Below are 22,342 nucleotides of genomic sequence, written 5' to 3' on the forward strand. Positions count from 1 at the left end.
GATCCAGGGCAGCAGGCCAGGACAGAACCCCTGAGATCTAAGATTCCCCAGTTTCTTCAAGGAGTACCTCCACTCGCTTTCCCCAGCGCAACTCCTCGGAGCAGGCCCCAGTGGAACCTCTTCCATGTCTGCCGCGTGCAGCGGTGGCTCTCGCCTGTAATTCCAGAACTTTGGGAGGCAGAGGTTGGTGGATCACTTGAGGCCAGTCTGGCCAACATGGCGAAAACCGATGTCTACTTAAAAAAAAAAAAAAAAATAGCCGGGCGTCGTGGCGGGCACCTGTAATCCCAGCTAGTAGAGATGCTGAGACTGCAGAATCGCTTGTACCTGGGAGGCAGAGGTTGCAGTGAGCCGAGATCATGCCATTGCACTCCAGTCTGGAGAGAGACTTACCTCAAAAAAAAAAAAGAAGGCCGAGGCAGGGGCTCAAACCTGTAATCCCAGCAGTTTGGGAGGTTGAAGTGGGCAGATCACTTGAGGTCAGGAGTTTGAGACCAACCCGGTCAACATGGAGAAACCCCATCCCTACGAAAAGTATAAAAATTAGCCAGGTGTGGTATTGGTCTCAGACCAGCTACTCGGAAGGCTGAGGCAGGAGAGTTGCTTGAACCCGAGAGGTGGCCATTGCCGTGAAACGAGATGGTGCCACTGCACACCAGCCTGGGCGATAGAGTGAGATGCCATCTCAAAAAAAAAAAAAAAAAAAAAAAAATTATTAAAAAAACTTTAGAACAGGAAGGAAAGGAAAGGAAAGAATGATAGCAAAACCTGGAAGAGGGCCAAGTGGGTGACCTGAGAAACCAAGTGCCCAGCTAGACCTCTTGACTCGGGGTTTCATAGCTTGGCATCCTTCTGGGGTCTTGCCACTCCTGATTCCTTAGCTTGGGGCTCAGAACACACATTCTTCTCAGACCATAAAATCATTCTCAGGGTACACATCAGTTACAGCTGTTGGGTGCCCCTGCCATACAGAGGGGGCCCTCAGGTCCTAGGAACACCGCCTGGATGCAATTGTTTGCACGATTCCTCCTCATCCCCTTTTTCATGCTCGGCCAGTCTTCTGAAAATGGACCTTATACATACTGGAAATGGAGTCCCCAGTGTAGTGAAATAAATACATTCTAGGCACTGACAAGGCCTAAAGGCTTTTTCACAAAGGTTTATGCTCTTTTCTCCTTATTTTCTTTAACTTTACTTTTACATTACTTTAGCGAAATGTTTACACACTTAAATTAGGATACAGTTCACTGTTTATGAGGCAGATTTAGGCCAAATTTAACAAAAGTAATCCCAGCAACTCGGGAGGCTGAGGTAGGAGAATCACGTGAACTCAAGAGGCAGAGGTTGCAGTGAGCTGAGATCATGTCACCGCACTCCAGCCTGGGCGACAGAGTGAGACTCCAACTCAACTCATAAATAAATAAAGGGAGAAACTTATGTATTTGTCTCTATATGTATGACGTGTATATGTTATATGAAAAAATGACATTTCTCTTTATAAAACAATCTACATATTTAATACATTAATTCATTAGATATGTATTTTAGGTACATTATATATACACATATAAAAAGGAATTTATTATGGGGAGTAGAATTTATTATGGGAAGGACCTCTCCCGAGAGGCAGAAACTGTTGCCTCCACCATGACTTCTCTCTTGGCTCATTCCAAGGTTGGCCAAACTGGGGAAGTGGGTGGAGATCGCCCTGCATCCCCCCTCCTCTGCCTAAGTGTGTCTTTGTAACGTCAGCTGGCATCATACAAAGGGCAGGAGAAGCAAACACCCAGAACTAGTTTGCTGGTCAGAGATTCCTTGAGTGTCTGTCCTCACCCAAGCCTGCTCTGTGTGTCTGTGTTGTGAAGCTTGAGTCTTTGGAAAGAAATGGGAAGGAGGGGGTGGGGGAAATGTTACCACAAGAATGCTTCTCATTCCTCTGTTCTTGTTGGGTCCTGTTTTGGGGGAGGGTGGGGGTTGAGGGAAGCATGACCTTGTGTCTTTGTCAATAAACTCATTTACACAAAATAAAAAAAAAAAAGGAATTTATTTCTTTGCTGTTCTGACACTTCCCTGGTCTTCTTTTCCCTGTTGGTTCTGGTCTTCTCTCTGATTCCTGGAGGTAGCCAGCCTCTAAATCCATGGAATTTCTTGAATGATAGGCCTGTCTGTTACTCATGGTGGCCACCCCAGGGTCACACCTGAGTTCCTGCTAACCAGATGACTTGGCCAAGGGGCCAACCACACCAGAAAGACCAACCATGTGATTTGAAGGTTGCAACTTTGAGCCACATGATGTCAGTCCGACCTCCAGAAAGGAACTGAGGGGCTGGAGATGGACTCAATTGCCTGGCCAATGATTGCATCAACCCGCCTGATGTAATAAAACCCTTGGACATGGAAGCCAAGGTGACCTTCTCTGGTTGGTGATACACATCAGTGTGCTGAGAGGATGATGTGCCCTGAGGACACAGAAATGTCATCTTCAGGACCCTCTCAGAGTTTATACTATGTGTCTCTGCTTTTGGCTGGTGTTAACTTTTGTCAGTTTTTCTTATATAAAACTGTAATGAAAATATCATGCTCAGCCGGGCACAGTAGCTCATGCCTGTAATCCCAGCACTTTGGAAAGTTGAGGCGGGCAGATCACTTGTGTTTGGGAGTTTGAGACCAACCTGGCCAACACAGTGAAACCCTCTCTACCAAAAATACAAAAATTAGCCAGGTATGATGGCACTCACCTGAAATCCCAGCTACTCGTGAGACTGAGGCAAGAGAATCGCTCGAATCTGAGAGTCAGAGGTTGCAGTAAGCTGAGATTGTGCCATTACACTTTTGCTTAACAGAGTGAGACTTCATCTCAAAAAAAAAAAAAAGTATCTTGCTTTTCTGAGTTCTTTGAGTTGTTATAGAGAAATTATCAAACCTGAGGACACTGTGGGAATCTCTGAATTTGTAGCCAATTAATGAGAAGTACATGTGGTCTGAGGACACCCAAACTTGCAGCTTGCATCTAAAGTGAAGGCAGCCTAGTGGGGGCTTGTGGCCTTAACCTGTGGCATTTGACGTTAACATCAGGGAGTTGACATCAGAATTGTGTCACACAGGCCAGCTGTGATGGCTCATGCTTGTAATCCCAGCACTTTGGGAGGCAAGGTAAGAAGATCACTTGAGCTTGAGTCTGAGGCTACAGTGAGCTATGACCACACCACTGCACCCCAGCGTACGTGACAGAGCAAGACCCCATCTCCAAAAATAAAAAAATTGCATGGCACAGTGCCTGTCTTTAATGGCTCAAATGTTGCAGGAACTTTCTTTCTTTCTTTCTTTTTTTTTTTTGGAAGACAGACTCTTGCTCTGACACCCAGGCTGGAGTGCAGTGGCACAATCTCTGCTCACTGCTACCTCCAATTTCCAGGATCAAGTGATTTCTCCTGCCTCAGCCTCCTGAATAGCTAGGATTACAGGTGGGCACCACCATCCCTGGCTAATTTTTGTGTTTTTAGTAGAGATGGGGTTTCACCATGTTGGCCAGGCTGGTCTGGAACTCCTGCTGGGATCACAGGTGTGAGCCACTTTAGAAACTCTAAAAAATAAAAACCTTTAGAGTATTTTTACCACCTGGTTTTCTTCTCTCAATATGTTTCCCTCATTTCCTGCTTTAAAACTCAAGCTTAGGGGCTGGGCATGGTGCTGATGCCTGTAATCCCAGCAATTTGAAAGGCCAGGGTGGATGGATCACTTGATGTCAGGAGTTTGAGATCAGCCTGGCTAATATGTTGCAACCGTGTCTCTACTAAAAATACAAACATTACCTCAGCATGGTGGCACACACCTGTAGTCCCAGCTTCTTGGGACACTGTGGCAGAAGAATGGTTAGAACACAGGAGGTGGAGGTTGCAGTAAGCCAAGATTGCACTACTGCACTCGAGCCTGAGTGACAGAGCGAGACTTCATCTCAAAAAAAACAAAACAAACAAACAAAAACCTCTAGCTTGGGATTGGCCTTCTCTTCTATTTTTTTTTCTTTTTAAAAACATTTTTTACAAATAGATGTAGATGCTATGTTGCCCAGGCTGGTCTCAAACTCCTGGTGTCAAGTGATCCTCCTGCCATGACTTTAAAAGTACTGGGATTATAGGTGTGAGCACTGCACCCAGCTTTATGTTTTTTTCTACATGAAAAATAACACAGGATTATCTTCCAGAGCTAATAAATATGTTCAAATAACCACAACCCCATTAAGGAAAAATGTCACTTGATAGCAAATAAGCAATCCAGAGCAATATGGTTGCACTCTGTAAAGGTAAAAAAAACTTCATCTTTATTACATTTCCCCAAGACATGCACCACACTGTTCTCTTGAAAACACAAAGTGCATGTCCTCCTTTAAAACACATCCTCTTTAAAGTAACATACAAACATGTCAATATGAGGTAAAAAAATCACATCTGAATTTTCACATTTCAAAAACATACAGTTAATGTCAAATGAAAATTTATTTTTACAGGAATTTAGGGGAACTACCACGTAGCTTCATCATGCCTGGGGCCTTTTGTGTCACTTAAGATCTAAACTTGTAACCATGCTAGCTGTGTTTCTAATGTGACAACATCATAAACCACCAGTCCAGAAGCCTGATCCATAATCCCACTTCCTAATGGTTAAGTCTCATGCTGGGTCCTCAATGTGGTTAGCTGCACAAGACATAAACCAAATCTTCACTGAATCCTCAACCCGCATCGGTAACTCAAGTGCATCAATCGTAATGAATCTACCAGAACTCAGTATTTATGATGATTTTTGAGACGGGGTCTCAGACCGGAGTGCAGTGGCAGGATCAGGGCTCCCTGCAGCCCCAACCTCCCAAGCTCCAGAGATCCTCCCTCCTTAGCCCCCTGAGTAGTTGGGAATAGAGATGCCTCCCACATCACCCAGTTAATTTGTGTATTTTTGTGGAAAAGGGATCTCGCCATGTTGTCCAGGCTTGAAGCTGGTTCAAGCAATTGGGTTCCTCAGATTTCCTAAATAGACCATGATATTCTGCCTTGACTCCATGGGACACAGATGTACCTTCCCTCAGGCCGATGATCTCAGGCCTCCATGGTCCCTGGAGCTCTAGGAAAGGAGGGTGCAGTCTCGAGCCCACATCCAGTTCTCTGGGTCATAAGCTTGGATCTGGAAAAGGAAATGCCCCTTGAGAAGATGGGGACTCCTCAGATGCCCCTCCCTCCCCTCATCCAGCCTCCAATCCACTTGATTCCTCCCACCTCATCCACCTCCCCACACCCCACTCACCTCCTCCAGCTCCTCTGGGGAAACCCAAGCTCTCCAGTGCATGGAACAGAAGAACTAGAACCGAAGCTTCTGGAACAAGGGTCACTGGAGCAGTTCTTCCCACACAGGAAGTAGAAGATGGCTTGTTTGGGGGCCTTGTCATCCTCCTCCATGTCATTGGCCAGGTAGCTGGGGGCAGAAATCAGGTTGCTGCTGAGGGACACCACCAGGAGAGACCTCCAGCTGAGGTCAACTTCCCAGAGAGGAGGGCAGGGGACTGTCCTCGGCTCAGGACTGGTACTCACCCTGCAGAGAGCCATGCCTTCCTCAGGAGGGACCTGTTGGACAGAGACCTGCTGAAAGGTGTCTTTCACACCTTCAGGATGGAGAGAGACAAAAACCCAAGGTGGCTCATGCTTGGAATTCCCAAACTTTGGAAGGCCAAGGCAGAAAGATTGCTTGAGACCAGGAGTTCGAGACAAGCCTGGACAACACAGCAAGACCCTTGTCTCTAATAAAAATAGAAAAAACTCTTGGCCATGCATGGTGGTTCACGCCTGGAATCCCAGCACTTTGGGAGGCTGAAGCAGGTGCACTGCTTGAGACCAGGTGTTTGAAACCAGCCTGGTCAACATGGGGAAACCCATCTCTACCAAAAATACAAAAATCAGCCTGGCATGGTGACACACACCTTAGTCCTATCTACTCAAGGAGCTGAGGTGCAAGAATTGAAACCAGCCTGGTCAACATGGCAAAACCCATCTCTACCAAAAATACAAAAATCAGCCTGGCATGGTGACACACACCTTAGTCCTAGCTACTCAAGGAGCTGAGGTGCAAGAATTGCATGAACCCAGGAGATGAATGTTGCAGTAAGCCAAGATCAGGCCACTGCATTCCAGCCTGGGAGATGCAGTGAGACTCTGTCTCAATAAATAAGTAGGCCGGGGCCAGGCACAGTGGCTCATGCCTGTAATCCCAGCAGTTTGGGAGGCCGAGGTGGGTGAATTACAAGGTCAGGAGTTCAAGACCAGCCTGGCCGAGATGGTAAAATCCTGTCTCTACTAAAAATACAAAAATTAGTCGGGTGTGGTGGTAGGCACCTATAATTCCAGCTGCTCGGGAGGCTGAGGCAGAGAACTTGAACCCAGGAGGCAGAGGTTGCATTGAGTCGAAATCATGCCATTGCACTCCAGCCTGGGTGACAGAGACTCCATCTCAAAAATAAATAAATAAATAAATAAGTAGGCTGGGCACTGTGGCTCACACCTATAATCCCAGCACTTTGGGAGGCTGAGGTGGGTGCATCATGAAGTCAGGAGATTGAGACCATCCTGGTTAACATGGTGAAACCCCATCTCTACTAAAAATACAAAAAAATTAGCCGAGCGTGGTGACACACACTTGCAGTCCCAGCTACTTAGAAGGCTGAGGTAGGAGAATTTGTTGAACCCAGGAGGTGGAGGTTGCAGTGAACTGAGATCACACCACTGCACTCCAGCCTGGGTGACAGAGTGAGACTTTATATCAAAAAATAAAAAAATAAATTAAAAATAAATAAATAACTGTCCTGGTGTGGGGGCACAGCCCTGTAGTCTGAGCTAATCAGGAGGCTGAGTTGGGAGGATTGCTTGAGCCCAGGAGGTGGAGGCTGCTATGAGCTATGATCTCACCACTGCACTCCAGCTTGGGGAACAGAGCAAGTCTCTGTCTCAAAAAAAAAAAAAAAAAAAGGATACATTGATATTTTGCCAAAGTCTGCTTTCTACAGGCATCTAGTCTAATCGTACTGGAAGAAATCAGGGCAGATCACCTAATCCCAATGTCACATTGTAATAGGATGTAACTGGAGTGCTGTGGGTGTGCAGAGGTGGGAAGATGAGGGCAGGCATCACAGAGGCTGTGGGGTGAACTGACTTTAAGGAATATGTCATTCTCCTCAAAACCACATGTGTGCAGGACCCCAGACAGAAAACACAAACACAAAGTCGAGTCGAAGGCATTTGGAAGGAGTGGTGAAACCAAGCCAGGAAACACAAAGAGGGTGAGCCGGTTTGGCTGTAGAGAGATTGTAAAGATGGTGGAATTAGCACTGTGACCCTGGCCTCGATTTCAAAAGACATCAGCTAAGGAAGCTGTTCAGATGGGCAGTGGGGGGTCAGACTTGGGCTTTGGAGAGATATTCTGGCTACACTAGGAAGTCCCCTGGCTTGGGGAGAGGCTCTAGGAGACCCCAGCAGGGAGCATTTGACAGTGGATTCAAGTGATGCCAGGGGGCCTGAACTGTGGCCTCTGTCATGGGAACCCAGAGGAGGATGATGGACCGTTGCATTTGGGGTTGATGTGGGAAGGAGAGAGACAGAGGAACCAGAAATGGCTGTTTGCTGGGGGAAGCGTCATGTCTGCTATGTTTCCTCTCCCCTTGGGGGGTGGTTACAATTCTTTTTGTTTTACTCTTTTATTTGTAAACTGGCGTTTGAGCTTGTTTTTTCTTTCTTTTTTTTTTTTTTTTTTTTGGGCTTTGTTTGTTTTTGAGAAAAAGTCTCAGTCTGTTGCCCATGCGGGAGTGAGTGGCTCAATCTTAGCTTACTACAACCTCTCTCTCCTGGGTTAAAGCAGTTCTCTTGCCTCAGTGTCCCAAGCAGCTAGGATTACAGGTGCACATCACCGTGTCTGGCTAATTTTTGTACTTTTTTAGTAGAGACAGGGTTTTGACATGTTGGCCAGGCTGGTCTCCATCTCCTGACCTCATGTGATCTGCCCACCTCAGCCTCCCAAAGTGCTGGGATTATAGGCATGAGTCTGCACCTGGCCTGAGTTTGTTTTTAGATAAAACAGTCTAAAAACACCATGGCATAATGCTATCTTTTCAATACACAGAGTAAAGAGAACAAATAGGTGAAAGAATAAATGAAAGAATGGAATCCCACTTCCCTCCACTGTCCCAAGGTATTGGACATTGATGAATAGGAGGAAGCAAGCCACTCACAGGGCCAGGAAAAAATGAATGCATTGGTTTTGCCAGGAGAAGAGGCTGGCACGGCTAAAATATGCTATGACCATATCTAGCAGTACTAATGGAGAGAAAGGAACACAGAGAGAGAGAAGTCACATCTTGGAAGAGGAAGATCCTGGAGATGGGGCAATGGGGGCTGGGGAGAGGTTGCCCATCAGAGAAGGGACCTCAGTGTTGGGGTGACTGTGCTTATTCAGAATCTGTGGGGTGGAGGGGTATTTGATGGTGGAATGCAAGTCTGAGGAGCCAGAGGAAGGGATGTGGGTGATGGGCCCAGGATGGTGAGCTCCAATGGGATCTTTGCAAGGAGTGTATCTACATTGGCTGGTGTCAGGAGGGTCTTTTCTGTGCCAGGCAGAGAACTTTCCCAAAGTGCTAGGAGTAGAGAGGTCAGGAGCTTCAGGGCTGCGGCCGGACTGCGGCCCAGGGCTCAGATCTCAAAGGACCCATAGGAGAGGGAAGGGCCGCTCAGTCACTCTGCAAGAGACCTGCAGAGTCCCAAGGGAAATGCTGACAAATCATAAAAAGACCAAGAATAGCTAGGAGTATTGGCTGAAGCCTGTGACCCCAGGACTTTGACAGGCAGAGACTGGAGGATCACATGAGCCCAACAGTTCAAGAACAACCTGGGCAACACAGCAAGACCCTCTTTCTACAAAAATTACAGAAATTCGTGGAGTGAGGTGGCCTGTGCCTGTAGTCCCAGCTACTCAGGAGGCTCAGGCAGGAGGATTGCTTGAGCCCAGGCAATTAGACGCTGCTGTGAGCTATGAGCATGCCACTGCACTCTATCATGGGAGCAAAGCTAGAATCTGTCTCAAAAAAAAATGGTGGGCACCAAAACTGAAGACCTTGGGAGCTGGCCGGGCACAGTGGCTCATGTTTGTAATCCCAGCACTTTGGGAGGACAAGGCAGGCAGATCACCTGAGGTTAGTTGTTCAAGACCAGTTCAAGCAATTCTCCTGTCTCAGCCTCCTGAGTAGCAGGGATTACAGGCATGCACAGCCACTCCTAGTTATTTTTTGTATTTTTGGTAGAGATGGGGTTTCACAATGTTGGTCAGGCTGGTCTGAAACTCCTGACCTCAGGTGATTCACCCACCTCGGCCTCCCAAAGTGCTCAGATTAGAGGCATGATCTGCAGTGCCTGGCCTTGGTTTTTCTTCTGAGACAGGGTTTGGCTCTGTCACCCAGGCTGGAGTGCAGTGGTACTATCATAGCTTACTGCAGCCTCAAAGTCCTGAGTTCAAGCAATCCTCTTGCCTCAGCCTGCTAAAGTGCTGGGATCTCAGGCATGAGCCACAGTGCCTGGCCTGAAACCAAGCTTTCCTATCCCAATCGCAGACCTTCATCAAGTCTAGCTGAATCCTCTATGGCCTCCTAAACATCCCTCATGAGTGATCACTTCTGAGTCCTCCTGCATGGAGAATTCACCCACTAGGGTCATATCTTTCTCATGGGAAAAGTATGGTTATGGGAAGTTTCCTCTTTTTGAAAAGAACAGGATTGGAGGTGCTCTCTGGGGTGTCTTCCTACCAAGTAGCCTGTTGAAGACCTCATGGTGCTCAGGGAGCATGGATGACACTCACTGTCGCTTCAGCTTCACCTTGAGACCACACAGGGTCTCCACCACCCAGGTGTCCTCAGACTCAGGGGCGAGCACCTTCTCTGGCTCCTCCTCTGATTCATCCGACCACTCCCTCTTCCGTTTCCAGCACAGAAACCTAAGTGGGGGGTTGTGATCTACCCAAGCGGTTGAGTAAAAAAAAACAGGCCACCATGTAATGCTTCTGCAACTGATCACCTTAAACCCCAACCCCAAACCCCAAACCACTCTCCATCCTCCCCAGCCCCGCTGACTGTTGGCTTCTGCAAGCCATCTTTCCCCTTTGTAAACCCCATGTGCCTCTCCTTCTCCTTCCCATTCTTCCATCTCTCTGTCCACAGAATGCATCATTTCCTTTTCTGGTCCTGGCTCTCTGAGTCCCATTTTTTTTTTTTTTCACTTTATCGCCCAGGCTGGAGTGTAGTGGTGCAATCTCCTATCACTGCAACCTCCATCTCCCAAGTTCTAGTGATTCTCCTGCCTCAGCCTCCCAAGTAGCTGGGATTACAGGCATACAACCTGGCTAATTTTTGTATTTTTAGTAGAAATTGGTTTTCATCATGTTGGTCAGGCTGGTCTCAAACTCCTGACCTCAGGTGATCCACCCACCTCAACCTCCCAAAGTGCTGGGATTACAGGCATGACTTACTACACCCGTCTTTGGTTTTTCTTGAGATAGGGTTTTGCTCTCTCAACCAGGCTGGAGTGCGGTGGTGCAGTTATAGCTCACTGCAGCCTCAAAGTCCTGAGTTCAAGCAATCCTCATCTCAGCCTCCTAATGTGCTGGGATCTCAGGCATGAGCCATGGCACCTGGCCTGAAACCAAGCTCTCTTATCCCAATCACAATCTAAGTGAATCTTCTATCACCTCCTAAGCGTCCCTCATGAGTGATCACTTGAGTCCTCCTGCATGGGCTTACCCACTAGGGGGGCATATTTTTTTCCATGGGAAAAGTATGGTAATGGGAAGTTTCCTTTTTGAAAAGAACAGGATTGGAGGTGCTCTCTGGGGTGTCCTCTTACCAAGCAGCCTGTTGAAGACCTTGTGGTGCTCAGGGAGCACAGCTGACACTTGCCGTTTCTTTGGCTTCACCTTGAGACCACACAGGGTCTCCACGACCCAGGTCTCCTCAGACTCAGGGGTGTGCACCTTCTCTGGCTCCTCATCCAGTTCCTCAGATTCGTCCAACCACTCCCTCTTCCTTTTTGAGCAAAGGAACCTAAATGGGGGGCTGGGATCTACCCAAGGGTCTGAGTAAAGAAACCAGGCCACCATGTAACACTTCTGCAATTGATCACCTTAGATCCCAGCCCCAAACCCCAACCATTCTCCATCCTCCCCAGCCCCTCAGACTGTTGGCTTCTGCAAGCCATCTTTCCATCTTTCTCCTCTGTAAACCCCATGTGCTTCTCCTTCTCCTCCCCATCCTTCTATCTCTCTATCCTCAGAATGTGTCCTCATTTCCTTTCCTGGTCCCTGGCTCTCTGCATTCACCCTTTTTATTTTTTCTTAAGACAGAATCTTGCTTTGTCACCTAGGCTGGAGTGTAGTGGTATGATCTCATATCACTGCATCCCAACCTCCATTTCCTGGGTTCCAGTGATTCTTCTGCCTCAGCCTCCCAAGTCGTGGGATTATAGGTGCCTGCCATAACGCCTAGCTCATTCTTGTATTTTTAGTAGAGATGGGGTTTCACCATGTTGGCCAGGCTGGTCTCAAACTCCTGGCCTCAAGTGATCTGCCTCGGCCTCCCAAAGTGTTGGGATTATAGGTGTGAGCCACTGCACCTGGCCTGAGTCCCTCCTTTCTTCTCATACACCCTCCTCAAGTGCTTCCTCCTGACTTCTGGGCCCCTGCTTTTTTTTTTTTTTTTTTTTTTTTGAGACAGGGTCTCACTCTCTCACCCAGACTGGAGTGCAGTGGCAGGATCTCGGCTCACTGCAACCTTGGCCTCCCAGGCTTAAGCAATTTTCCTGCCTCAGTATACTGAGTAGCTGGGGTTACAGGCACGTACCACTACCACTCAGCTAATTTTTGTTTTTTTTTAGTAGAGATGGGGTTTCATCATGTTGGGCAGACTATCTCAAACTCCTGACCTCAGGTGATCTGACCACCTCAGCCTCTCAAAGTGCTGGGATTACAGGTGTGAGCCAACCCCCACCCCCTACCCTCATTCCTTCCTGGTTCTTAGTCAATCCTCTCTCATCTCTTCTTCCTCTAGTCCCCTCACTTGATAGTCCTGGCGTTTCATTGTCCACCGCTTCCGGAAGGGAGTACCCTGAGGTGCTAGGCTGGGGGCTCTGCTCCTCAACCTGGGGTTGCCGTTGATGGCTGGCCATGATCTCCGCCAAACTCTGTTCCCTCCCAGGGAAGCTAGTTCCTGTTGTGGCCAAAGCCTTCTTCCACACTCTACTAGGAACCAGAAGAATGTGTTGTCTATTCTCAAGGCTGGGAAGAAGTCAGGAGTGGAGAACAGCTCTGAGAAGATACTGTTGTCCACCTGAGTTTCAAAGTGCCCACGGAGTTCAGTCCCTCCAATCAGTAAGGCTGGAATCTCTGATGTCATCGGTCACTCCAACAAGGCAACCAGTGTGAAGAAAAACACATGTAACTGCCAGCCTGAGCTCCTGTCCTGGAGATCCGAAGTGAATGGCATCTCCTGCCACCGTCCCAACCTCAGACCATTGTCCTAAAGCATCTTCGGGGTCTCCGCATCCCTCGTTTCCTGTCCCAGCAGAGGCTGTGTCCTCTCCACTCAAAGGCTGAAGCATGCTGGGGGCTCATTTGGACATGCATATTTCTGAGTCCTCTCTGGTAGGAGAGGGAGCAGGGTGGCAAAGAAAAGTAGGGAAAGCAGAAATGATGAAACCTTACAGAGTGAGACTAACATGTACAAGAGATCCCAGGTACACTGACTTGATGAAAAAGTTAAATAAAAGCACTCAATTTACCAAAGCTTTTCTGCTGAATGCTTCCTGACATTCACTGTCCGAGATTCTGTACTAGGGGTACATGCGTCCTCTGCCCTAAGGCATGAGTCCAAGAGACATTCTGAGGACTGAAAATCATAGAAAATTGTCCATGAGCTCACATATATTTCCAATGGTGTCCTCAATTTCAGGGAGTCCATGGATCACCTAAAACCAGCCCCTCCAGTTGAACTAAGAAACTCTAGTCTATATATCGTTTTGAATCATATATATTTCCCTGAACTCAGAAATTTCTCTACCATTTATGAATTCTATGAATAATATAGCACATGTACAAAAAGACTAAGTCAAAAAAAAAATCTCAGCTGTGCACAGTTTATGCTTGTAATCCCAGCATTTTGGGTGGCCAAGGGGGGAAGATTGCTTGAGGCAAGGAGTTCAATACCAGTGTGGGCAACAGAGCAAGACCCCAACTCTATTAAAAAAAAAAATTAGCCAGGTGTGATGGCTAACACCTGTGTTCCAACTACTTGGGAGACTGAGGCAGGAGGATTGCTTGAGCCCAGGAGCTAGAGGCTGCAGTGAGCTATGATTGTGCCACAGCACTTTAGCCTGAGCAACACAGTGAGACCCTGTGCCAAAAAAAATGTTTTTAATAGAAAATAAAAGTTTCATGGCATTCAGAGACCATCCAGGGAAACTGAGTTCTGGCTGTAGTGACTCATGCCTGTAATTCCATCACTTTGGGAGGCCAAAGCAGGTGGATCACCTGAGGTCAGGAGTTCAAGACCAGCTTGGTCCACATGGTGAAAACCTGTCTCTACTAAAAACACAAAAAAAGTAGCTGGGCATGGTGGCAGGTTCCTGTAATCCCAGCTACTTGGGAGGCTGAGACAGGAGAATTGCTTCAACCCAGGAGGCGTAGGTTGCAGTGAGCCAAGATAGTGCCACTGCACTCCAGCCTAAGGAAGAGTGGGACTCCAACAACAACAACAAAAGAGATATATTTCTTCACCCAATTTGCCTGCTAGGAAATTCCTTGTGAGCACCAAGAACTTTACTGAACTCGTCATCCTTCTGCTCACCTGAGACAAGTGCATATCTGATAACTTCCTCTGCTGGAAAATGCAGACTCCCTGAGCTAGGGAAAGGCATGAGTGATGGATAGCTGTCAGTGGCTCAGGCCTGAAATCCAAGCATTTTGGGAGGCCAAGGTGGGTGGATCACCTGAGGTCATGACTTCAAGACTGGCCTGACCCACATGGTGAAACCTCATCTCAGATTTGAGAAGTTGAGGCTCAAAGAGGTGAAATTACAAGTTTGAGATGTCTTTTTTATTTTTCTTTGGATGGGGTCTCGCTCTGATGCCCAAGCTGGAGTACAGTGGCGTGATCTCGGCTCACTGCAACCTCTGCCTTCTGGGTTCAGGAACAGTCTCCTGCCTCAGCCTTCCGATTAGCTGGAATTACAGGTGCATGCAACCATGCCTGGCTAATTTTTTTGCATTTTTAGTAGAGATGAGGTTTCACCATGTTGGTCAGCATGGTCTTGAACTCCTGACTTTGTGATCCGCCCAACTCCGCCTCCCAAAGTGTTGGAATTACATAGGCATGAGCCACCGAGCCTGGCTGGGACTTCTTATTAATTTTTGAAGAGATAAACTTAATTATTTTAATAGATATAATAATTGTGTATGCTTGTGGGGCGTAGTGTGATGTTTTGATCTATGTATACATTGTGGAATGATTATTGACTATATTAAGGTAATTAACATATCCATCATCTCACAAATGTACCATTTTGCTGTCATGAGAACATTTAAAGTCTACTTTTTGCCAGTCACAGTGGCTTAAGCCTGTAACGCCAATAGTTTAGGAGGCTGATGCACCTGAGGTCAAGAGTTCAAGACCAGCTGGGCCAACATGGTGAAACCCCACTTCTAAAAATACAAAAATTAGCTGGGCAAGGTGGCACACACCTGTAATCCTAGCTACTCAGGAGGCTGAGGCAAGGAAATCACTTGAACCATGGAGTCGGAGGTTGCAGTGAGTTGAGATTGTGCCACTGCATTGTAGCCTGGGCAACAGAGGATGACTCTGAAATATATGTTATTAGTAACTATGGTTCCTAATGAATACTACTCTTGCTGGGCAATAGATCTCGAAAACCCACTCCTCCCATCTAACTCAAACATTGTACCTTTTGGTCAACTTGAGAGACGTATTTTATTGCATTTTAGAAACATCATGAAGAGGTCTCAGGAATCATTTGGCATCTTCTTATTTCTGTAGGTCTTATTCATAGACTCATATTCATCAGCCTGCTGATCTGTTCCTTTTTCAGAGATGTAGATGCTATCCAACATTTTTCTTTCCTTTTTTTTTTTCAAGACGGAGCCTCGCTCTATTGCCCAGGCTGGAGAGCAGTGATATCATCTCAGCTCATTGCTACATCCATTTCCTGGGTTCAGGCAATTATCCTGCCTCAGCCTCCTGAGTAGGTGGGGATTACAGGCACACACCACCACACCTAGATAATTTTTGTATTTTTAGTAGAGATGAGGTTTGACCACATTGGCCAGGCTGGTCTCAAACTCCTGACCTCAGGTGCTCCTTCCACCTCGGCCTCCCAAAGTGCTGGGATTACAGGAGAGAGCCATTGCACCCAACCAGCCATCCAACATTTTTCTGATATCCTTGTATTTAGCACGATCATAGCTCACTGCAGCCTCCAATTCCTGGGCTCAAGCGACGCTCCCATATCAGCCTCCCGAGTAACTGGGACTACAGGTGAGCACCACCATGCCCAGCCAATTTTTGTAGAGATGGGGGTCTTGCTTTGTTGCCCAGGCTGGTCTGGAACTCCTGGCCCCAAGGGATCCTCCCACCTGGGCCTCCCAAAGTCCTGGGATTACAGGCATGAGCCACCATGCCTGGCCAGCTTCATGATTTTACCTGTAGCTTCTGCTTTCCTGAATTTATCCCTGTCTTTGAAAATCCGCATCTCCCAATGCCCAGCTAATTCTGTATTTTCAGTAGAGGCGGGGTTTCTCCATGTTGGTCAGGCTGGTGTCAAACTCCCAACTCAGGTGATCTGCCCACCCTTAGCCTCCCAAAGTGCTGAGATTACAGGCATGAGCCACTGTGTCTGGCCAAAAACGGGTTTTGAAGTTGTATTTGTGAAGCAGTGTTGTTGTATGGGGTAAAATCTCAGGTTCATTGTCCCAAGGCCATGGAAAACTGAATGCAGACACTCCAGAGTGAAATTAAGAGCAGAAGTGTAACAGGCAAAAGAAAGAGAAGAGCTCACTGCACAGACAGGAGTCCTGGAGAAAATGGGTTGCCACTTCCGCAGTGAATGAGGAAGGTTTTTTGTTTTAATTTTAGACAGTCTCACTCTGTCTCCCAGGATGAAGTGCAGTGGTGCTCTCTTGGCTCACTGCAACCTCTGCCTCCCTGGTTCAAATGATTCTCCTGCCTCAGCCTCTCGAGTAGCTGGGATTACAGGCACCTGCGATCATCCCCAGCTTATTTTTGTATTTTTAGTTGAGACGGGTTTCACCATGATGGCCAGACTGGTCTTGAATTTCTGACCTCCAGTGGCCTCAGCCTTTCAAAGTGCTGGATTTACAGGTTTTATAGAGGAGCATGAGGAGGTGGTATCTGATTCACATAGGGTGCAAAAAAGACTGGCTGGATCAGGGATGCTATTTGTAAAGCATGTGAAAGAAGCTGGCTACTCCATCCTAATCTTTTATTATGCAGATGGGATTTTTTACCAGACTGGAGCCATGTTGACTGGTACTTTACTATTTTATATTTTATGATGGAGTCCAGCTCTGTTGCCAAGCTGGAGTGCAGTGGCGCAATCATGGCTCATTGCGACCTCCACCTGCTGTGTTCAAGCAATTCTCCTGCTTCAGCCTCCCGAGTAGCTGGGATTACAAGCAGGGCCACCATGCCCTATTAATTTTTGCACTGTTAGCAAAGACAGGGTGTCACCAAATTGGTCAGGCTGGTCTCAAACTCCTGACCTTGTGATCTGCCTGCCTCAGCCTCCCTAAGAGCTGGGATTACAGGTGTGAGCCACTGTGCCTGGCTGTTCCTCCTCCTCCTCCAATTTTCCTTCTCCTCAGATTACAGGCATGAGCCACCTCACCTGGCTGTTCCTCCTCCTCCTGATCCTTTTTCTCCTCCCTTTTTCCTTCTCTTCCTCCTTTTACCTCCTACTCCTCTTTTCCTCTTCCTTCTTCTCCTCAGATTATAGGCATGAGCCACCCCATCTGGTTGTTCCTCCTCCTCTTCAGATTACAGGCATGAGCCACCACACCTGTTTCTCCTCCTCCTCCTGGGATTACAGGTGTGAGCCACTGTGCCTGGCTGCTCCTCCTCCTCCTCCCCCTCTTTCGGCTGTTTTTTCTTCTACTCCTCCTCTTCCACCCCTTTCCTCCTCCTTCTTATTCATTTTATTTTTTAATTCGGAGTCTTGCTCTTGTCACCCAGGCTGGAGTGCAATGGTGTCATTCTGGCTCACTGCAACCTCTGCCTCTTGGATGCAAGCAATTCTCCTGCTTCAGCGTCCCATGTAGCTGGAATTACAGGCATCTGCCACAATGCCCAGTTAATTTTTTGTATTTTTAGAAACGGGGATTCACCATGTTGGCCAGGCTGGTCTCAAACTCATGACCTCAGGTGAGCCATCCACCTCGACTTCCCAGAGTACTGTGATTACAGGCATGAGACACTGTGCACAGTCTTATTAAGACAGAGTTTTAACTCATTGCCCAGGCTGGAGTATAATCGTGCAACCTCAGCTCACTGGAACCTCTGCCTGCCAGGTTCAAGTGATTCTCCTGCCTCAGCCTCCCAAGTAGCTGGGGTTACAGGCATGTGCCACCATGCCCAACTAGCTTTTTGAATTTTTAGTAGACATAGGGTTTCACCATGTTGGCCAGGCTGGTCTCCAACTCTTGGCCTCAGGTGATCCACCAGCCACAGCCTCCCAAAGTGCTGAGATTACAGGAGGGAGCCACCACACCGAGCCTTGGTTCTTTAGTTAACAAAATCTGTCATTGCTCTCAAAATCACTTGGTAGGGGTTATTCATTCTTCCTTGAGTTTAGCTTGTTTATCTTTGTTGTTAATAAAATGTAAGTTTCAGGCTTTTTTTTCTTTTAGGGACGGGGGTCTCTGTTTCCCAGGCTGGAGTAGAGTGGTGCCATCACAGCTTGCTGCAGCCTCCCACCGCTGGGCTCAAGCAATCCCCCCACCTCAGCCTTCTAGGTAGCTGGGACTAAAGACACACAGCACAACTGGCTAGTTTTGTTGTTTTGACAGAGCCCTGCTCTGTGGCCCAGACTGGAGTGCAGTAGTGCCATCTCGGCTCACTGCAACCTCTGGTTCCTAGGTTCAAGCAATTCTCCTGCCTCAGCTTCCTGAGTAGCTGGGATTACAGGCAGGTGCCACCATACATGGCTAATTTTTATATTTTTATTAGAGATGGGATTCTGCCATGTTGGTCTGGCTGCTCTCAAACTCCTGGCCTCAAGTGCTGTACCAGCCTCAGTCTCCTACAGTGCTGGGATTACAGGTGTGAGCTACCATGCCCAGCATGGCTTTTTTAAAATGTGGTAGCTGGGCCCTTGTAATGTTGCCCAAAGTGCTAGGATTACAGACATGAGCCACTACTCCTGGCCTAGGAGGTCACTGTGATACCCTGTTTGAAGGTGATGGTTCCTGGACAAGGCAGAGGCTGTGGCAGGAGCCCCCTCTTCCCTTCCCATCTATAACTCTCACTGCCCTTGCCCAGTTTTCTCCACTTCCATTTTATTTTTTTAGAGACAGGGTCTCACTTCACTGCAACCTCCACCATCCAGGTTAAAGTGATTCTCTGGCCTCAGCTTCCTGAGTAGCTGGGATTACAGGAGTGTGCCAACACATCTGGCTAATTTTTGTATCTTTAGTAGAGATGGAGTATCACCATGCTGACCAGGCTGGTCTCAAACTCCTGGCTTCAAGTGACCTGCCCACCCAGGCCTCCCAAAATGCTGGGATTACAGGTGTGAACCACCATGCAGGGCCACCTGTGCCCCTTCCTGAGCTCCCCCACCCTCTAGGGGGCACCCCATCACCTCCCCCTCCCCCTGGCTGCTACACATTCACCCCTTTGCAGACCAGGGAGTAGGCAAGGTCAGTGGTCATCATGTCGGGCCTGAGAGCCTGTCACATGTTTTCTCAGTGAATCTGTGGGCACAAGTGGGTGAGTGGTGAGCCCTGGGGACCCTGGGGTCTGAAGCTGCAGGCCCAGGACCTGCCCCTCTGCCAGGATGTCCCTGCCTTGGGCAGATCCTGTCTTACCCACTCGGCTCTCTCACTCTCAGCTTGAACCATCTGCTCATAATTACTGATAGTATTTATGTGTGCTATTAATGCTTACTGGCCTGTATGTTTCACTGGCCTTTACAATTTCAGAGTACTTATATTTAGCGTGCATCAGAAGTTCCTGGAGGATCTGTTTTCCTTTTTAGGAGACAGGGTCTTGCTCTGTTGCCCAGGCTGGAGTGTGAGTGCAGTGACCATCATAGCTCACTGGAGCCTGGGCCTACCTAGCTCAGGTGATCTTCCAGCCTAGGCCTTCTGAGTAGCTGGAACTACAGGCACGCATGTCACCATGCCCAGCTAATTTGTTGTTGTTTTGGGCTTTTCTTTCTGAGACAGATCTGTCCACCAGGCTGGAGTGCAGTGGTGCAATCTTGGCTCACTGCAACCTCTGCCTCCTGGATTCAAGCAATTCTCTTGCCTCAGCCTCTGAGTAGCTGGTACTACAGGCACGCCCCACCATGTCCAACTAATTTTTTTGTATTTTTGGTAGAGACGAGGTTTCACCATGTTGGCCAGGATGGTCTTTATCTGTTGACCTTGTGATCTGCTCACTTCTGCCTCCCAAAGTGCTGGGATGACAGGCATGAGCCACAGTGCCCAGCCTGTTTTGGGCTTTTCTTGAGACAGGGCCTTGCTCTGTCACCCAGGTTGGAATGCAATGGTGTAATCATGGCTCTCTGCATCCTTGATGTCCTGGACACAGGGGATCCTTGCACATCAGTCTCTTGAGTGGCTGGGACCACAAGTACATGCCATCATGACTGGCTAATTTAATTTTTTTAATTTTAGAGACAGTGTTTTGCTTTGTTGCTCAGGCTGGTTTTGAATCCCTGGGCTCAAGCAATGCTCCTGCCTCAGCCTCTCAAAGTGCTGGGATTACAGGCATGAGCCACCAGGCCTAACCAATGGAGAATCTGCTAAAAATACAAATTGCTGGGGACCACCCCGAGTATCTGATTAAGCCATCTGGGGTGCAGCCTCACATCACATTTCTCAGGAGTTTAGGTGATATTGGTGTTGCTAGTTGGGGTACTAGCTTCAAGAAATATGTTTTTGTGTTTGTTTGTTCTGAGAAGGCGTCCTGCTCTGTCACACAGGTGGGAGTGCAATGGCACCACCTCCGCTCCCTGCAATCTCCATCTACGGGCTTCAAGTGATTCTCCTGCCTCACCCACATGGTAGCTGGGATTACAGGTGTGTGCCACCACACCCAGCTAATTTTTCTATTTTTAGTAGAGACTGGGTTTCACCATGTTGGCCAGGCTGGTCTCAAACTCCTGACCTCAAGTGATCTGCCCACCTAAGCCTCCCAAAGTGATGGGATTGCAGGTGTGAGCCTCTGCACCAAACCAAGAAACACTGATTTCAAGATACATTCTGAACCATTTAGGAATGAAATGATGTGATGATGAGAATTTGCTTTGAAATAATAAGGGGTTGAAGGAGTTGGAGAGGGCTGTGGGTAAAGACAGCAGGAGCCAGAATGTCCATGAGTTGATTATTGTTGAAGCTGAGTGTCAGTACATAGGGCTCATTATGCATTTTCTAGCTGTTATATACAGAAATTTCCCATAATAATTGATTTTAAAAGAAATCAGCCAGGCAAAGTGGCTCGTGCCTGTAATCCTCGCACTTTGGGAGATAAAGGTGGAAAAAATGGCTTGGGGCCAAGTGTTCAAGACCAGGGCAACATAGGGAGACCCTGTCTCCATAAAATCATATTAGGCAGGTGTGGGGGTGCACGCCTGTAGTCCCAGCTATTCCAGAGACTGAGGTAAGAGGATCACTTGAGCTCAGGAGTTCGAGGCTGCAGTGAGCTACTGCACCACCGTGCTCAAGCCTGGGTGACAGAGAGAAACTCTGTTGCTACAAAATATATTTTTCAGGTTTTGATTTAATTTATTTATATATTTGAAGATGGAGTTTCACTCTGTTGTCCAGGCTAGAGTGCAATAACATGATCTCAGCTCACTGCAACATCCATCTCCTGGGTTCAAGTGATTCTCCTGCCTCAGCCTCCTGAGTAGCTGGGATTATAGGAGTGTGCCACCATGCCTGGCTAATTTTTGTATTTTTAGTAGAGATGAGGTTTCACTGTGTTGACCAGGCTGGTCTCAAACCCCTGAATTCAAGTGATCCTCCTGCCTCGGCCTCCCAAAGGGTGGGATTCTAGGCATGAGCCACTGCACCAGCCTTTTATATAAATTTTCTTTTTTTTTAAGGGTTCTGGTTGGGCAAGTTCATGGGCCCCAGATCCCTTGAGTCTCATCTACTTCCATTGCATGGCAGCAGTTTCTGTCCCTTCCCTGTTCCCCAGGAGTAGGAGTGAGCACACCTCTCCTTCCCTGCCCCAGTTCCTCCGGCCCCTTCTCCCTCCTTCCAAGGCCACCCTCCTGGCAAGCCCACCCCAGTGCCTGGGATCTAGGGGAGGAGAGGCAGGTGGGTGTGCTCTTGCCTGCAGCGTGGAGATGACGCCAGTGGCCACCTGGAGCACGGCACTCATGGTGTCTGACAGTTTAAACACAGCTTCCTTGTCTTCCTGGAAGGTACATGGCAGGAGGTGAGGGCCTAGCAGCCCCCTGGCACCCAGGGTCCCCACAGCCCCACCCCACACTGAGGCATCCCCGCTGCCTTCCATGGGAAGAACACTCAGTACCCAAGCAAAGGAAGGCCAGAGAGCTCCAAGGGCAGCCACAGATGGGGCTGAGTGCACAGGATGGGAGTATGTATGGCAATCCTGGGGGCCCCTGCCTGGGTGTGCCAGAGCCCTGAGAACTGGCATGTGGTGTGTAGGCAGGCAGGCCTCCCCCAGCCACCATCCCCAGCCTCATACCTGTAGGTCTTTGTTGCAGGTGCTGGCAAGTCCCTTGAGGGTCATCAGGAGCCCACACACTACAGGAAGAGGGAGGCACAGGAGCTGGACCCGGGATCCTGCCCATTGGGCACCCCCCATCACCCACACTACTCTCCCTGCCTTGCTTACCCGCCCAAACACACACCCTGCCTTGCTCCAGATCAACTCCAAGCTCTCAGGGTTTTTCTTCTGGGGCATCAGGCTGCTCCTAGTGCTGGGGATAGAGATGCAGGCACTGACGGCGCTGGGCCCTTGGCTGGTCCAGCAGCTCCCTGGCCAGGT

The 22,342-nt window shown here is 48.2% G+C and overlaps 1 protein-coding gene and 1 pseudogene across 16 annotated transcripts in view; one reads left to right on the top strand and one right to left on the bottom strand.

Moving 5' to 3' along the window:
* Positions 1-4,298: 4,298 nt before the first annotated feature.
* Positions 4,299-22,342, bottom strand: part of LOC135268141 (speedy protein E1-like) — a 28,496-nt gene continuing 10,452 nt past the window's right edge. For 8 of the 16 annotated variants that reach the window (XM_064373419.1, XM_064373421.1, XM_064373417.1 and 5 more), the window contains 7 exons: positions 22,190-22,342; positions 22,040-22,098; positions 10,920-21,745; positions 9,880-10,033; positions 5,580-5,612; positions 5,296-5,463; positions 4,299-5,175 (listed from right to left, as the gene is read on the bottom strand). In XM_064373419.1, coding sequence (XP_064229489.1) covers positions 5,091-5,175; positions 5,296-5,463; positions 5,580-5,612; positions 9,880-10,033; positions 10,920-11,172 — 693 coding nt within the window. In that variant the 5' untranslated portion in view covers positions 11,173-21,745; positions 22,040-22,098; positions 22,190-22,342 and the 3' untranslated portion in view covers positions 4,299-5,090. Of the gene's footprint in view, positions 5,176-5,295; positions 5,464-5,579; positions 5,613-9,879; positions 10,034-10,919; positions 21,746-22,039; positions 22,099-22,189 lie in introns of those variants that run through there. The other 8 variants (XR_010341489.1, XR_010341490.1, XR_010341488.1 and 5 more) reach the window with 5 other exon arrangements.
* On the top strand, positions 8,278-8,990 carry LOC135273685 (uncharacterized; annotated as a pseudogene).

Source organism: Aotus nancymaae, unplaced genomic scaffold (assembly GCF_030222135.1).
Source record: "Aotus nancymaae isolate 86718 unplaced genomic scaffold, 86718_ANA_hifiasm-v0.15.2.pri h1tg000008l, whole genome shotgun sequence".
In the NCBI taxonomy this organism is placed as follows: domain Eukaryota; kingdom Metazoa; phylum Chordata; class Mammalia; order Primates; family Aotidae; genus Aotus; species Aotus nancymaae.